The sequence below is a fragment of the Medicago truncatula genome, chromosome 4 (genome assembly GCF_003473485.1).
Source record: "Medicago truncatula cultivar Jemalong A17 chromosome 4, MtrunA17r5.0-ANR, whole genome shotgun sequence".
In the NCBI taxonomy this organism is placed as follows: domain Eukaryota; kingdom Viridiplantae; phylum Streptophyta; class Magnoliopsida; order Fabales; family Fabaceae; genus Medicago; species Medicago truncatula.
The window spans coordinates 49,247,223-49,260,711 of NC_053045.1; the positions used below are offsets into that span (position 1 = coordinate 49,247,223).

At 34.0% G+C, this 13,489-nt stretch overlaps 1 protein-coding gene and 1 non-coding gene across 2 annotated transcripts; both read right to left on the minus strand.

Annotated features, from left to right (window-relative positions):
- Positions 1 to 26: 26 nt before the first annotated feature.
- On the minus strand, positions 27 to 99 carry TRNAE-CUC (transfer RNA glutamic acid (anticodon CUC)). The gene has a single exon. It is a non-coding gene; the product is annotated as a tRNA-Glu (tRNA).
- A 10,101-nt stretch (positions 100 to 10,200) lies between these two features.
- LOC25493607 (phospholipase A1-Ibeta2, chloroplastic) lies at positions 10,201 to 11,917 on the minus strand. Its single transcript, XM_013602150.3, has one exon. The coding sequence runs from the start codon at positions 11,793 to 11,795 to the stop codon at positions 10,230 to 10,232; it is 1,566 nt and encodes a 521-aa protein (XP_013457604.1). The 5' UTR covers positions 11,796 to 11,917; the 3' UTR covers positions 10,201 to 10,229.
- Between the last annotated feature and the right edge of the window lie 1,572 nt (positions 11,918 to 13,489).

Sequence of the window (13,489 nt, forward strand, 5' to 3'; positions counted from 1 at the left end):
AAAAACATAAAAATAAAAACAAAAGATTCCGTTGCCGGGACTTGAACCCGGGTCTTTCGGGTGAGAGCCGAATATCCTGACCAACTAGACTACAACGGATTTGTGTTATGGACGTCACGTAGTAACATTAAATTCGTGAAGTATATACAAAAATCCAATTAGTGTGAACTTTATGTGTTGCTTATGTGATTAATTTATTAGTTATACATCATCTCATGAAGTAAGCATTAACTAAGTCTCAGTGCTCAATCAATTTTGTCGGTTAGCTCGTATGTCATTTCAATATTTCCTTCTTATTTGATGAATTATATATTGGTGTTGGATTTTATTTTTGGTAGTGGACAAAAATAGCAATTTTCCGTTTTGTCATTTAACTCCATTAAATTGATTAATGAACCTTCCTAAATAATGAATTATACTGGAGAATTTAGTTCAATTTTTGGGTGGAATGTTTTTTGAACAAGAATTATTTACCTTTTGATCTAACTTCAAATCACTAAGGTACTGTGTGGAATTTTAGTTGGAGGAGAAGGATGTTTATTTGGGAGGAAGAGCTCTTAAATAACATGTTGATTGATCTTCAAGGGTTTGAGCGGACCCAAGGCGAGGGAGAATGGGTTTGGAAGCTAGAGGAAGGGGGCAGTACACGGTTAGGTCTACTTTCAAGAAGCTGGAGGTTATGTCGAGGGAGGAGGATGAGTGGGGAGAGGAGGAATGCCGTGTGTTTGGGGAAATTTGGAAGAGTCCGGCACCGTCTAAAGCGGTGGCTCTTTCATGAAAGGGGTTGCTTAACCGAGTTCCTACTAGGGATAATTTATATTAGAGAAATGCCCTACCACCGAATGTCAATTTAAATTGTGTTTTTTATGGTATGGTGGAAGAGACAACGAACCATCTTTTTCTTCATTGTACGGTGACTTGGAAGGTGTGGGAAAGGCTTGAATTGTAGCTTGAGGTGAATGTTACCACTCCTTCCAACCTCTCCGCACATTGGAGGTGTTGGGAGGGCCAAATGGTGAATTGGAAATAATTAAAAAGGGGAATGAGACTTATTTGGCATTCTGCGATTTGGGTCATTTGGAATTTTAGGAACAATATAATTTTTAATAATGGAAATGCGGAGGTGGACTAATTGGTGGAGGATATAAAACTGTTGTCGTGGAAATGGAGTCTATCCCGGTTAAAAATTAAATCGTGTTTGTTCTATGATTGGCTGTGGAATCCGAGATGGTGCCTAGGGGTGCTGCGAGTTTGAGGTTTTATGTTGTTTGGTGGTTCTTGCGTGCTTCTGGTGTGTGCTGTTCAGCGGCCAGATTGGCTGTTGTGTTCAGGTGCAGTCCTGTTAACAGGTTTGGGTGGGAGGTGCGGTTTTTGCCTTCGGCTGGTTTGGTTTCGGTACCTCATGGGATTGCTTTTTCTTTGTTTTGTTCCCATTTTTGTATTCTGCTATGTTGATGGCTAAGGGGTTTTTTTATTGAGTAGTCAGGCTGTCATAAGTGTCGGACACATATTGTTATATGTACTCTTTTTCCTCCTTTGCGGGCTTTGCGTAATTCGTGCAAGCTTAGCATAATAATATGTGCTGATTCAAAAAAAAAATCACTAAGGTCTCTTTCCCTTATAAACTGGAAGGTTAATACAATGTTAAAGAGTCTTATAGTGGATGAAAGATGGTCTGAACATCTGTTTCTAAATGTGAGAGCCCTTATACTACAAATCAATTTTGTGGAGTTGTGTTAGACTCTACCCCGAATTCTTATACAAAATAATAATATTATGGCACTTTGTTTCTCGTATGCTTGGAGATACAACCAAATTCAATTTATCTCATCTCATCTCAAAGACATTACTAATGCATAATTATCGAAGCTGTAACTTTAGTTTAGACATATGTCCGTTTTTTGGGGTGTGCAAACAACTCAACCGAGCTGAGCCACCAAAAGAGACGGACCTAAAAAAATTATAGCCAATACCCACCCCCTCAATCAAAGAAAAAAAATGTTATTGTTTCTTCTTTCTTCCAACTGCAACGCTGCTTCTTTCTTCTTCTCGACCACTCTCTCATTCCCTCCCCTCCCGACCCCAGCTTTCAATGCTATCAAATCATCCAATTTGTATAATCAATCAATCAATTTAGAAAATTATTTCAAAGAATCACAGTAATATTTTCTTTTTCGCATAATTGTTTTTTATTTTATTAAGACCAATTTTTATTATGAGAGTCGAGCCTCCAATTTTATAGAGACAACTTAGTTAGACATGCATCAAATGCGTTTTTAATGTGAAATCAAATATGGATTGCTATTGTCACTCAAATATGATCGATATGGTTGTTGTGTGAAGACTATATAAATTAGCAAATTCTTGGCAATTTCAAACTCTTTATTTTAAGAAGAAAAACATGTCACTTTGTTTTGTTCTCTTGGTTGTTATAGTTGTTTGTAGTTTGTTTTTCCGGACTGAAAATGTCAAAAACAAGGTCAAGTAACACGAAATTGTTTTACATGTTTACTTTATACAAACGACTTTGGCTTAGTTGAAAGAGTGTTATTCTTTTCTAAAGTGTGAAAAATATAAAGTCCTGTGATACGAATTGATGTACTCGCTCTCATTCATTTGAGTTGCATTTAACAACTCCTTAGTCGTAGGGCATAACTGATTGCATAATTGACTTTAATTGAAAAATAAATGATGATCATGATAGTATGTTTGATTAAGGGGTTACAACTTACTACAACTGGCGAAGACTATTGTGTTAGAATTGTGATTAGCATTGTGAAAGCCTCATTGTCAAAAACAAAATAAGCATTGTGAAAGCCTTATTGTCAAAAAATAAAAAGTCTTGTGAAAGCCTAATTGAAAAATAATCTTTCTTTTATTTCTAGTTTCAGTTTAAAAATCATGTATGGGGCGGTTGTCAACGATTCGATAAGGGTATACTTGCCATACAAGTTATTTATAAAGTGAAAGTAAAATACTCACCACACCAACTATGTTGTTAGACGGATAACACTTAACACTCGGATGACATTGTGGTTTGTGACATTGGTGATATTGGTCAACCATAATGTCACAAGTGTACAAAAACTTTTTGAAAGAAAGAGAAGAAATACATTTGTGACATTATGGTTGGTCAATATCACCAACCACAATGTCGTTCAAGTGCTACCCGTTGTTAGAGCATCATAATAGTGGTAGCGGGTGTTTTATCTCTTTACCAAAATGGATACATTCATGGTAGGGGGAAAATTGGATGTTTAACAAATTGATTGAACTCAAAATGGTTAACGAGTTCTAAATAAGACAAATTATTTAGAGAATCTGAATTTGATTATTGGATAGAATAATTTTTGGCTATACTTTGCTTACATTCCGATCAAATTTTAGATTATTAGGGCCCTCTTTTTGTATGAACCGGAGGTTGACACCAAAATAAAAATAAAAATTGAGTGCTTACAGAGAATAGTGAACATGAAAGATCAATTAAATTAAAATAAATGAGTTTTGCTGAAATATATTCATATATGGTTATTGGTGGGACCCTTCCTGAATTTAGAGGAATCCCCAATTCATCTAGAGGGATATCAATGTTACGATAAAATGTTTTTGTTTCACATAGAGAATAAAAATGAATTAGAGATGAACTCCCCCCCCCCCCCCCCCCCCCCCCCCCCCGACGGAAAAAGTTTTGCAAAAATCCCGACTAACGACAGAAACCACCATAACGTTGTGGTGCTAGGGGGCAAGCACCATCCAACACGGTGGACAAGCGCAACCATCGACGATGAAAACCCCTAAAAATCCTATGAATAAAAACTTATGGGAGAAAATAGAGACATTAAGTAACATAAAAAAACATATTGATAGTTGATCGAAGAAGATGGTCATTGAATGTGAAGAACAAGAACGCATCAGTAGAGGAAACACTTTGAAACTGTTATCCATCAAATGATCATGATGGAACATAGATCAAAGCAAACTATAGATACCTACACAATCTTAGGCAATCAAGTAAAATATTAGGGGTCGCAGTCGTTTTTAAAGATTGAAAACTAACAATCAATTAAAACCAAATCATCATAAATTTTTCACCCTTTTTCAAGGTAACCTTCCAGTAGTTGAGATTGAATCCTAAAACGAGATACAAATTCGAAAAACTTTCAAATCCACCATGACGTTAATTTTTGAATGCGTGTCATCTACATCCGTAGTTACATAGTCCATATTCAACTTGTCATCTTATAATGAACTCAACCATGAAAAACTTTTCCATGCAACTCTGGTCCTCATAAAAAAGAATCCAATGCTGTCAATTATGAACTCACCAAGTATAATCATATTTTTCTGACTACGTCCCCAAAAGGGGACCCCCGTTAGTAATAAGGAATACGTACAATCCGAATTCAAGTCATCACTTGGATCCATAAGCTAAAGGCTTTGGGAAAACTATTTTTGAGGGCTTCAAGCCTAATCCACCAAATGAACACGTCACTTTCGACCATACTATAAATATGCCCTAGAGGAAGACCCCAAGCGAGTTTGAAATCACCTTCATGTGAGCACAAATCACCACATCCTTTTTCATGTGAGCAGCTTGAGTCATTTCCCACATAGATTTTTGTGTCGTGATTCACATACAAGAGAAAAGATTATGTGGCTATGTGCATTCATGACCAATGTGTTTTTAGAATTATGAGAAATCATTCTTTCACAGACTCAACCTTGTATCTCGCGCAAGCAAAAGAATAAACATTTGTTTATTTACATTCTCCAAATTTCACATTACTTTTCTCAATTGTTTTTTTTTTTTTTAAAAATAACTAATCTTTTTTCCCAAGGGCATATGCTCAATCCTATTGTAACAAATTTCTCCATCTTATTGTAATGCTCTCCTATCCTAGGATAGAAAGACATGCCATTGTTTTTCTTTTGATTGTTTAGGGTCAAGAAGTTAAAAAATATAGTAATTCAATTTTTCGGCCTAAGGGGTAGTAATTAGATCATTAGCTCACAAGTTGGATTTATTTGGCTAAGTGAGTTACCACTCAATTGAGAAAAATGAACTCGATCACTTCCTTGGTTGTATACAGTTTGAAAATGACCTGATTAATGCAAAACAAAAAGCGTAAAATGCAATTGCCGATCACTCATTATTTGGTAAAACATGAGGGTGCACACAATTCACTGGCTAGGCAAAAAAAGTTAGCTAATGGATTGACATTACATTATGATAGTGTGTGTGTGCGCGCGAGCGCAAATCTAGATCGATGTCTCAAAACTAGCATCTTCAAACGCCTCTACCCATGTTCCTTACATATGAAGTCTATGTCTAGCAAATGCTATTGGTTAAGCACATTGATTGGGTCTTTATGGATAATTCTGACCAGGAGGGGCTCAATAAGGAAGGAGGTAATATGGATGTGCCTGAGATTGCAACAATCCAGAAGAGTGGTAACTCTTCAACATTATCTCTTCATAATTCTTTTGATTTGTTACATGAAGAAAGTGAACTTCCTTCAGGGGAGGCACAATTATCAGACAAGGATCTTAATCACATTTCTAAAGTCACCTTGATTGATAGTGCTGAAATTGTTGATAAGGTATCTGAGGAAATAGTTAGTTTGAGTCAAGCTGCATACTATAAGGATTCTGATGCTTTGAAAAGTGTGTCCTATGAGTCTGCTAATTTGATCACAAACAATACTTTGCCCACATCAGTTCCAACTTCTCCTTTTCAGTGCATCAAGACTGAGAGACTGTTATTCCTTGGCGCTGCCACTGTGTATGCTAGTTCTGCTAGGGATCCTACTCTTGATATGCAAATTGTTCCACCTGCGCCAGCTTCTCTTGGTGATTTTATTCTCTCACCTATCATTGCCTTTATTACCACCACTGATGAGAATCTTGGGCCTGACAAAGGTAAGGTTGCTCAATATGCTAACGTTGTTAATAATTTTGAGGCTTGCAGAAAAAGTGAGAATATTCTGCGTAAATTCTGGACTGATGATTTGGACACTGATCAAACATCTGATAGCACATTAGAGCTTGACAATACTGAGTAACAACAGGCTTTTTCCACTGTTTCTCCTGAAGTGAACAAATACTTATCACAAACTATAGAAACTGTTAAAAAAGGCAAGAGAGGGAGACCTAGAAAGCCCAAGAGTCTCAAAGCACTTTCTGGCACCAACTCAAAACACAAAACCTCTACAGATCTTACTGAGACTGGCTCTGATACTGTGAATACAAGATCCAAACATGGTGTAATCAAAATCAATCCCAAATATGGTGATTAGAGGATTAGGAAATTTTGATACTCATCTATTTTGCATAACAGATGCTATATCTGATTAGAATTCTTTAGGGGCATGTGCAGCCCTATGCTTTCTTGGCAGGCTACACTTTGTTTTGTTGCTATAGGGTAGCCTTTGGCGTCCTTTCTCTCTTTTGTAAACAGGTTCAAGCCTTAATCCTGGTTTGCATTTTATTTTCATTGCTTTGACAAAAAAAAAAAAAGATCAATTTCATACTTCACGTCGAAAAAATATTTAGTGCAGAAATTGAGACATCGACATAATGAAATACGATTTATTATAACCATCATGACCAAGTATTTAATCAATTACACCTAATCTCAACACAAAGAGAGAATAGTTACACAAAAGACGATGACAAGATGATGCATCAATTAACTTATTCTACAAACCTCCAATGTTTCTGCTTTGTTTCTGCCATATTTGTCTCTCCCTTGCTCTTGCTCTAAATTTGCGAAGATAAAAAATGACTCAAAATGAGGCTGCACGCCTCTATTTATAGATTTCTTGAAAAGTTTATTTTCTACATGCGAGTAACTCATTCGTTGGGTGAATGGACCTTATTTCATAAATGGGTTTATGATAGCTCAGTGAAATGGGACTTAAACCGTTATCACTCGCCAAGCGAGTGGGTTCTTTGTCGGAAGAATTTTCATGTCATGGCTTTGAACTTTATGGAATCACCTGACATTTGATCTACTCTCCAAGAAAATATCTTGATTTGCCTCTTTTTAAATCCTTGCTGTGTATTCATACCTTTGTTATAAATCACTACAAAAATGTGTTGGAAACAAGGTAAAACGTACAAGGAAATCAATATGGACTTGGCTTTATAATATTTACAAGAATCAGGGGTTTTCATAAGGTTTCTTGTAAAATAAGTTAATAAGTGGCTTGAACTACATTGGTAAATTAACATCAATTTGACACTTATTATAGATTCAAGTTTAGATATTTACTTGACATAGCCTTGAAAAAAGATAGAAAAGAGACAAGAAGCGATGACAATACTGATTAATTATCGATGAACACACACCTCCAAATATGTTGATTCTTCCAAGAAGAGTGTATATTTTGAACCATCTTAATCAACAGTGGCCACATCAAAGCTCTTCTCGGATTTTCCATAATTGGTAATCCGAGACATTTAAAAGGAGTCGAGCCCACTTTACAATTCTACACTTCGGCACCCTCCTCTACCAACAATGGTGAGTATTTATTCCGACAATCATACTTTTGTGAAAACTTACTTTTAATCTTGCCACCACCTCGAAGAGTAGTAAATTTGCATTTATGTTATTGATATTTAACCAACTATTTTCTCTTATGATTAAGGTATCGTTGGTATATTCATCATTGTCTTCAAACTTAAAACCCTGAACCTGCCGATTTCCGTTGATTTTCTCATCAACACACCTAATCCCTCTATCGTGATTAGGAAATGGAATAACGACAAATGATCGCCCTACTTCAAGTCATGTTCCATCACAATCTTTTTCGTGGGGCTACCGTTCACAAGGGTGAAGATTGAAGCTGATTTTAGACTCCCATTAATCCATCTCCTCCACTTATCAGAAACAATCATTTGCTGTATAAATATCCGATAAAAATGGAACGATACAAATAAAATTAAAGACATATTTTTCTCACCAACACTTGTAACTAGGAACAGAGAAAGTGAGTGTTATCTTTTTATTTATTTTAAAGTCAAAGTTCATTTTAATTTTTTTAAACACCGATTTGTTGGTACTTCCATGACTGAAATGAAGATGATGGGCAGTAACTTTTAGAATTCATTCATATTCACACGTACGCGCTCACCTTTTAATTTCAATTTTTAAATATGGATATATACTTTGTGCATGAGGATGATAAATAAAATGTAATCCGTAATCACGCACAAAAACGCGCAAATATTTGTAAAATATGGAAATAGTTCAAGGCCACGCAAAACACAATTAATTTCATTTTTGGTTAAGGTACTTTTTGAGCAATATATATGTCTAGTTGTCTTAGACAATGATGAAGCACGATTTTGATTCAAAAGAATAATAATGATGATGCACGATTCGCACGTTAAAGTTAGCAGAAAAATGATAAAAGAGAAGAGACATGGACAACACATTTTTTCTTTTGAAGGGAGACATGGACAACACATGTCCTATATATTTTAGGGCCGGTTAAAACTGAACCAATTCTATAGAAAAACTGAAAATAGAATCAATCTAAATCGAAACCATAGAAAACTATATTTGATTTGGATATATTTGGATCACTTTTTTACTCAACCGTATGGTTCGATTTGGTTTACGGTTTTCATTTTAGAAATCAAACCAAACCGCAACATAAGAAAAACTTTAATTAAATCTATATCACCTAGACCAGTACTCATAGAAACTCAATAGAAACTTTTATAGAATGACATATTTTTTCTATTGTTAAATTTCTTCTTTGCTTTTTATTTCAAAATGTCTTTTATGTACTAATTCTGAAACTTATCATATCTTGTGTCTGCACTTAAAATTCTTATCATAAATATAACTTGGTAACTATAGGTTAGAAACTATCAGAATATAATAATAAAATAAATTATTGATTTATATTTATAAAATATACTTTAAATTATAAAAATAAAAAGAAGAGTTTGATGTTAAATTAAAAAATATATTAATAATTATTATTTTTAAATTATAAAATTTAAAATTAAAGTTTTTATTCTGTTTTTGACAATAAAATAAAAAATGTGTATATAAAATAAAAATAAATAAACTTTTTATAAAAAAATTTAAAATATTAATTTAAATTTTTTAACAGGATTTTTTTTTGAGTGGATAGTTTTTTCATTTATGTATAATATATATCATATATTTATTTGGTTTATCTAACATATATAAGAGAAATATTTTTTTACTCGTTTTTTTAAATAAAATTGTTTATTTAGTAATGCTAATGAATGTTCTTAAAAATTTATATAAATTATTTAATTGCTTATACATTCTTTTAGAATATTTTTAATTTTTAAAATACTAAAAACTAACTTAATACACACACTATCATGTCATTATGAGTGTTATATATGTATGATATGGTAAAATAATACTATCTTGTCCCTATTTTATGATATTTTCTCTATCTTTATATCATATTCTATGTCTATCTTATTCATTTTATCAAAAGGACCTTTAAAGTGTCTTTGATTATCTCTTGAGTTGTTTTTTCTTATCAGCTTTTTCTTTGTATCCTTGATGGTAATATTAATCTAACAAATCCTCCACTTAGACCATGTGATGACCAGAAGGATCAACATTAAACCATAATTGTATATCATACGTTAAAATTATCAAGTAATCATATACAATTGAACATGGATAATTGGATCATGGCAGTCACAAGTTATTGATCAACTTAATTCATTTTATGCATCAAATCAACTCAAATTAAATTTTTTAATGAATACAATTTTTAGGCTATCGTGTTATAAATATACAATTTCCGTTTAGCAGTGCCTAATCTTCTATGAGTTTAAATCCTCTACCACTTAAACAAATTCATTATTAATTCCTTAATCTGTGTCTTCTACGTCTTGTCTTATAATGTACACCATAGAATGCGGGTACAAGAAAGCTCTCTAGTGATCCATTCTATGATTACTTTGATATCGGCCTAATATTCCAACAATAAAAATGATATCTGATCTAGGACATGTTTATGCATAGATCACACCCACAACCACTTAATGCATATGAAATAGACTCCATTTCGTTTTTTCTTTTTCTTTTTTCAAAGTAATGTTCGTGCAATATGTCCTGTTGAGACAATGTTGAAGCACAAATCGCACGACAAAGTTAGCAAAAAAACTAGAAAAAGAAGAGACATGCACAACACATGGAATAGATAACCTTGTCTTATTCACATTTATGATGGACTAGGCAAACAACCAGAGACTGAAAAAGATCTTTGTCTTTCAATATTGACACTCATTGATTTAGCCTTACTAGTATACAATTTCTTTACATTAGAACTTTGATCCTGCATTAACCTAGCCAAGCTTCTCTTAGCATTGGCTCTAAAAGGACAATTTGAAGCCAAAAAACCATCCACTAAATGTAGGTAAGCTTCCAAGTCATGACAACATGCCATGTCAGCATCCGGCTTCAAAAATGGAGACATCTTCGTATCCACACGTAGCTCAGATCCCACATGAGTGTAAGCCAATGGTGTTTTCTCATCAAGCATGTCAACTACACCACCAAAGTTAAAACTTCTTAATTTTTGTTCAAACTCTTCACTCAATAACATTCCAGGAACTCTAGTAATCACATCTTGGGAATTCACTATTCTCAAAACTTTCACGTTTTGGGAAGTGATTTTGTTCCCATAAGCCTTGTTACCAACTTTGGGTCCACCAAAGGAAAAAACAGCCACGGGTGGCACGTTTGGATTACAAGTGCTGATGTCATCAGCTACCAATAAAGCCAACGCTGCGCCGAGGCTGTGGCCGGTTACTGTTATGCTTAGTGTTTCGCCTTCGTAAACTTCCATGAGTCGCTTCACTTCTTCGATCACCGATTCGCCTAAGCTCGGGACGTGGGTTCCTTTTGTTTTGTATAAACTAAGGAAACCACACTCGACTTTGGCCTTTTTTCCGTGTTGTTCTTCCGTTTCTATTAATTGGGCTCGCATATTCTCGGCCCATTCAAGACACGTGGCGGTTCCACGGAGAGAGATAACAATATCTCTCCTTCCTAATCTTGAAATCTCTCTTTTGTCGTTGCAAACAGCCACATATCCAATCCAGCTGGATCTCTGGGTCATCCATCCGAGATCCGGAGCCACATCATCAACCCATTTAGGTAAACCAATTGATGATGTGGCATATAAACTTTTAGTTACTTTATACGATTTATCCGTAAGTGACACATGGCGTGTTTGTGGATCATCTTGTCCTGACATGGCTGGGTTGGAGTGAAAAGAATGATACGCGTCTTGTACAAATTCACCATAACGAACTACCTCTCGACGAAGATTCTCGTCGAGAGGATCTAACATTCCTTTCCAATCATTGCAGCCATGGTATTCTCTCCAATGACTGCCAAGCGTGTTACGGGGAGAATACTCAGCTGTTTTGAAAAGGAGACGGTGGAGATTTTTGAGGTGATGCGGTGACATTTGATCATCTATTGTTTTCTTATCCGATGACCATAAGTTTGATAGATCAAGATTTTCTAAAATGTTCTTTGTTTTCTTCTCAACTATGGTTGTGGTTGGATCATTGGTTTGAATTGGTGGTTGTTGTTGTGTTGGTGATTGTTTTTGGAGAAATTTATCAAGATTAGAGAGATGTAACTTGGTGGAAGAAAGTGGTTTACGAGGTGGGAGTTGGTTATTAATGGAAGAGGATGATCGGCATGTGAAGGTGGATTGTTGTCTAGTTTGGAACATGTTAAGGTTGTGTGATGGTAGAGTTGAATTGATCATCATAATGTTGAAGACAGACAGACAGACAGCAGAGGAATGAGAATTTTATTGTGATGTGCTGTCTTGTTCTTGTCCTCCCGCAAGGCTAAGCTACTTGAAAATAACCAATTAGTCTGAAATGGAATGGATGTAGTTGGGTATTTAAAGAGGAGTGTTTGGTTGGTTATTGACAATGTTATTTTTCGTCATTTATTAGTAAAAGAATCAATAAATCGTGGGATGGGACCTTTGATAAAATAATTAAACGGGGGAAATATTTTATGCTGCAGTCAACACGCCCTTTTCCTTTCAAACAAAAAATAATATCCAACTCGCTTTTGCATAGACCATAGAGAGAGCTAAAACATTTGGAAAATATTTTGTGTACGATTTGAAATAAACAATAAAAGAGTGATAGATACAAAATGAGATGTTGTTGAGTTGATATATCAAATTTAAAACTGTCAATTTATCAATTCTTTTACAATAAAAATAAGGCTTAAATATTGCATTCGTCCCTGCAAATATGGTCCGTTTAAGTTTTGGTCCTTGTAAAATAAAAATTCAGAAATCAGTCCCCGCAAAAAAATCTGTCTTTTAAAAATACCCCTGGGCCCATTTAAGTCATGACAAGTCACCAAAATGCCTACGTGGTGCACGCTGATTGAACCAATTTTGTAGTTTTTGGTCCCTGCAAAATATTTTGTTTTTTAAAAAGGTCCCCGCAAAATTTTTTGTTTTTGAAAATAGTCCCTCCAGAGACTATTTTCAAAAACAAAAAATTTTGCAGGGACGGATTTCTGAATTTTATTTTACAAGGACCAAAACTTAAACGAACCATATTTGCAGGGACGAGTGCAATATTTAAGCCTAAAAATAATAACCAAAAGTTTGAGTGAACCTTGTTTTCATCCGTAAATATGTGAGACGTTGGTATGGTCTATGAATATATTAGACAGTTTTTTTTTTTTTTTTTATAATTTTACGAACTTATTAACTAAGGGACATATATATATATATATATATATATATATATATATATATATATATATATATATATATATATATATATATATATATCCAAAGGTAAATTAATTGGTATTGAAAGGCAAGTTAAAGGATAAAAATAACTAATAAATATAATTTATAAGTTTGTAATTTTCGTACATCATGTATGTAAAGACAAAATATATGGGCATATGCAGGGGTGGAACTAGAAAAAATTATCATGGGTATGACACACGATAAACAATGTCAATAATAAATAACTTATGGTACTACACCTCAGGAAAAAAAAAAAAAAAACCTTATGCTTTCAAAAATTGTATAAAATAAAAAAATCATATATTAATTTTTTTATATCAATCCAATTGGTCAAATCAAACTATCCTATTTTTTTTTAATCAAATGAGTATTTTTTTTTTATTAAACCAACCTATTATTATCAATTTTGATTGGTTGGAATTGTTTTCACATAAAAATAAAATCAAACCGACTCGTTAAACCTCTAACTATGAGAACATATAATAATGAATTATAACTTAAATCTTAACGGTGTAAACAGATTGCAACGTAAGAGATCAGTTTAAAAGAAAAAACATAAAAGACTAATCTAAAATGACGGTCAAACTTAAATATTGGTACATAATATGTCAAAAGTTTAAGTGAACAAGTGGTTAGTCTTTTTCATAAAGGTCTTGTCAACGAGTATTCATAAC

Excerpts from the sequence above, each read along its gene's own strand:
- LOC25493607 (XM_013602150.3), bottom strand. The coding sequence starts at position 11,795 with ATGATGATCAATTCAACTCTACCATCACACAACCTTAACATGTTCCAA.